The sequence below is a fragment of the Salmo salar genome, chromosome 05 (genome assembly GCF_965601325.2).
Source record: "Salmo salar chromosome 05, fSalSal1, whole genome shotgun sequence".
Lineage (NCBI taxonomy): Eukaryota > Metazoa > Chordata > Actinopteri > Salmoniformes > Salmonidae > Salmo > Salmo salar.
This window is the reverse complement of record NC_138295.1, coordinates 94,182,501-94,187,500: the sequence shown is the minus strand read 5'-3', so window position 1 is coordinate 94,187,500 and position 5,000 is coordinate 94,182,501. Positions and strand designations below refer to the sequence as shown.

Here is a 5,000-nt window from a genome sequence, read left to right as displayed (position 1 = left end):
AACACATACAGTCAAATATGTACCCAGTATGTTCTAGAACACATACAGTCTAGTATGTACCCAGTATGTTCTAGAACACATACAGTCTAGTATGTACCCACTATGTTCTAGAACACATACAGTCTGGTATATACCCAGTATGTTCTAGAACACATACAGTCTAGTATGTACCCAGTATGTTCTAGAACACATACAGTCTAGTATGTACCCAGTATGTTCTAGAACACACACAGTCTAGTATGTACCCAGTATGTTCTAGAACACGTACAGTCTGGTATGTACCCAGTATGTTCTAGAACACATACAGTGTAGTATGTACCCAGTATGTTCTAGAACACATACAGTCTAGTATGTACCCAGTATGTTCTAGAACACATACAGTCTAGTATGTACCCAGTATGTTCTAGAACACATACAGTCTAGTATGTACCCAGTATGTTCTAGAACACATACAGTCTAGTATGTACCCAGTATGTTCTAGAACACGTACAGTCTGGTATATACCCAGTATGTTCTAGAACACGTACAGTCTAGTATGTACTCAGTATGTTCTAGAACACATACAGTCTAGTATGTACCCAGTATGTTCTAGAACACATACAGTCAAATATGTACCCAGTATGTTCTAGAACACATACAGTCTAGTATGTACCCAGTATGTTCTAGAACACATACAGTCTAGTATGTACCCAGTATGTTCTAGAACACATACAGTCTAGTATGTACCCAGTATGTTCTAGAACACATACAGTCTAGTATGTACCCAGTATGTTCTAGAACACGTACAGTCTGGTATATACCCAGTATGTTCTAGAACACGTACAGTCTAGTATGTACTCAGTATGTTCTAGAACACATACAGTCTAGTATGTACCCAGTATGTTCTAGAACACATACAGTCAAATATGTACCCAGTATGTTCTAGAACACATACAGTCTAGTATGTACCCAGTATGTTCTAGAACACATACAGTCTAGTATGTACCCACTATGTTCTAGAACACATACAGTCTGGTATATACCCAGTATGTTCTAGAACACATACAGTCTAGTATGTACCCAGTATGTTCTAGAACACATACAGTCTAGTATGTACCCAGTATGTTCTAGAACACACACAGTCTAGTATGTACCCAGTATGTTCTAGAACACATACAGTCTGGTATATACCCAGTATGTTCTAGAACACATACAGTCTAGTATGTACCCAGTATGTTCTAGAACACATACAGTCTAGTATGTACCCAGTATGTTCTAGAACACATACAGTCTAGTATGTACCCAGTATGTTCTAGAACACATACAGTCTAGTATGTACCCAGTATGTTCTAGAACACATACAGTCTAGTATGTACCCAGTATGTTCTAGAACACATACAGTCTAGTATGTACTGTTGAACAGTTCAACTCCTTGACGGATCAAAAGGGAAACCAGAGAGCAGGCATCATCCTGTTCCAGAGGAAGTCGTTGACAGCCATAAACAGCAAACAAAATAGTCGTTTCCTGTTCCTCCCCTTGATTTAACTGGATTTAGCTGGGCAGACTCTTGGGAGAAAGGCAACACTACTGGGCATTTAGAGTCTAGACACTTTACATGGTGCGATAATCCACTAATACACTGTATTTGAAGGTTAGACTGTTGCTCGTGTGACCCTCTGTGTCTCTCCCTCTGCAGGATATGGCTTTGTGGACTTTGACAACCCGACAGCAGCCCAGAAAGCTGTAGCCTCTCTAAAGGCCAGCGGAGTCCAGGCACAGATGGCCAAGGTACAGGTACTCACTGTGATGAGGATGAGGTACAGGTACTCACTGTGATGAGGATGATGGTGAGGTACAGGTACTCACTGTGATGAGGGTGATGTACAGGTACTCACTGTGATGAGGATGAGGTACAGGTACTCACTGTGATGAGGATGATGTACAGGTACTCACAGTGATGAGGATGATGTACAGGTACTCACTGTGATGAGGATGATGGTGAGGTACAGGTTCTCACTGTGATGAGGATGAGGTACAGGTACTCACTGTGATGAGGATGATGTACAGGTACTCACTGTGATGAGGATGAGGTACAGGTACTCACTGTGATGAGGATGAGGTACAGGTACTCACTGTGATGAGGATGATGTACAGGTACTCACTGTGATGAGGATGAGGTACAGGTACTCACTGTGATGAGGATGCGGTACAGGTACTCACTGTGATGAGGATGATGTACAGGTACTCACTGTGATGAGGATGATGGTGAGGTACAGGTACTCACTGTGATGAGGGTGATGTACAGGTACTCACTGTGATGAGGATGAGGTACAGGTACTCACTGTGATGAGGATGAGGTACAGGTACTCACTGTGATGAGGATGAGGTACAGGTACTCACTGTGATGAGGATGAGGTACAGGTACTCACTGTGATGAGGATGATGTACAGGTACTCACTGTGATGAGGATGAGGTACAGGTACTCACTGTGATGAGGATGATGTACAGGTACTCACTGTGATGAGGATGATGTACAGGTACTCACTGTGATGAGGATGAGGTACAGGTACTCACTGTGATGAGGATGATGTACAGGTACTCACTGTGATGAGGATGATGTACAGGTACTCACTGTGATGAGGATGATGTACAGGTACACACTGTGATGAGGATGATGTACACGTACTCACTGTGATGAGGATGATGTACAGGTACTCACTGTGATGAGGATGAGGTACAGGTACTCACTGTGATGAGGATGAGGTACAGGTACTCACTGTGATGAGGATGATGTACAGGTACTCACTGTGATGAGGATGAGGTACAGGTACTCACTGTGATGAGGATGCGGTACAGGTACTCACTGTGATGAGGATGATGTACAGGTACTCACAGTGATGAGGATGATGTACAGGTACTCACTGTGATGAGGATGATGGTGAGGTACAGGTACTCACTGTGATGAGGATGAGGTACAGGTACTCACTGTGATGAGGGTGATGTACAGGTACTCACTGTGATGAGGATGATGTACAGGTACTCACTGTGATGAGGATGATGGTGAGGTACAGGTACTCACTGTGATGAGGGTGATGTACAGGTACTCACTGTGATGAGGCATGAGGTATAGGTACTCACTGTGATGAGGATGATGTACAGGTACTCACTGTGATGAGGTTGATGTACAGGTACTCACAGTGATGAGGATGATGTACAGGTACTCACTGTGATGAGGATGATGGTGAGGTACAGGTACTCACTGTGATGAGGATGAGGTACAGGTACTCACTGTGATGAGGGTGATGTACAGGTACTCACTGTGATGAGGATGAGGTACAGGTACCGCTGTGATGAGGATGATGTACAGGTACTCACTGTGATGAGGATGAGGGTACAGGTACTCACTGTGATGAGGATGATGTACAGGTACTCACTATGATGAGGATGAGGTACAGGTACTCACTGTGATGAGGATGAGGTACAGGTACTCACTGTGATGGGGATGAGGTACAGGTACTCACTGTGATGAGGATGATGTACAGGTACTCACTGTGATGAGGATGATGTACAGGTACTCACTTTGATGAGGATGAGGTACAGGTACTCACTGTGATGAGGATGATGTACAGGTACTCACTGTGATGAGGATGAGGTACAGGTACTCACTGTGATGAGGATGATGTACAGGTACTCACTGTGATGAGGATGATGGTGAGGTACAGGTACTCACTGTGATGAGGGTCATGTACAGGTACTCACTGTGATGAGGATGAGGTACAGGTACTCACTGTGATGAGGATGATGTACAGGTACTCACTGTGATGAGGATGATGTACAGATACTCACAGTGATGAGGATGATGTACAGGTACTCACTGTGATGTGGATGATGGTGAGGTACAGCTACTCACTGTGATGAGGATGAGGTACAGGTACTCACTGTGATGAGGATGATGTACAGGTACTCACTGTGATGAGGATGAGGTACAGGTACTCACTGTGATGAGGATGAGGTACAGGTACTCACTGTGATGAGGATGAGGTACAGGTACTCACTGTGATGAGGATGATGTACAGGTACTCACTGTGATGAGGATGAGGTACAGGTACTCACTGTGATGAGGATGATGTACAGGTACTCACTGTGATGAGGATGATGTACAGGTACTCACTGTGATGAGGATGATGGTGAGGTACAGGTACTCACTGTGATGAGGGTGATGTACAGGTACTCACTGTGATGAGGATGAGGTACAGGTACTCACTGTGATGAGGATGATGTACAGGTACTCACTGTGATGAGGATGATGTACAGGTACTCACAGTGATGAGGATGATGTACAGGTTCTCACTGTGATGAGGATGATGGTGAGGTACAGGTACTCACTGTGATGAGGATGAGGTACAGGTACTCACTGTGATGAGGGTGATGTACAGGTACTCACTTTGATGAGGATGAGGTACAGGTACCGCTGTGATGAGGATGATGTACAGGTACTCACTGTGATGAGGATGAGGTACAGGTACTCACTGTGATGAGGATGATGTACAGGTACTCACTGTGATGAGGATGAGGTACAGGTACTCACTGTGATGAGGATGAGGTACAGGTACTCACTGTGATGGGGATGAGGTACAGGTACTCACTGTGATGAGGATGATGTACAGGTACTCACTGTGATGAGGATGATGTACAGGTACTCACTTTGATGAGGATGAGGTACAGGTACTCACTGTGATGAGGATGAGGTACAGGTACTCACTGTGATGAGGATGATGTACAGGTACTCACTGTGATGAGGATGATGGTGAGGTACAGGTACTCACTGTGATGAGGGTGATGTACAGGTACTCACTGTGATGAGGATGAGGTACAGGTACTCACTGTGATGAGGATGATGTACAGGTACTCACTGTGATGAGGATGATGTACAGGTACTCACAGTGATGAGGATGATGTACAGGTACTCACTGTGATGAGGATGATGGTGAGGTACAGGTACTCACTGTGATGAGGATGA

At 44.6% G+C, this 5,000-nt stretch overlaps 1 protein-coding gene across 1 annotated transcript in view; it reads left to right on the top strand.

The window, feature by feature from the left end:
- LOC106606141 (RNA-binding motif, single-stranded-interacting protein 3) overlaps positions 1–5,000 on the top strand; it is a 112,501-nt gene that overhangs the window by 1,729 nt on the left and 105,772 nt on the right. Inside the window, exon 2 of the mRNA XM_082974962.1 lies at positions 1,637–1,768. Within this exon, the coding sequence (XP_082831088.1) occupies positions 1,637–1,768 (132 nt within the window). The remainder of the gene's footprint in view (positions 1–1,636; positions 1,769–5,000) is intronic.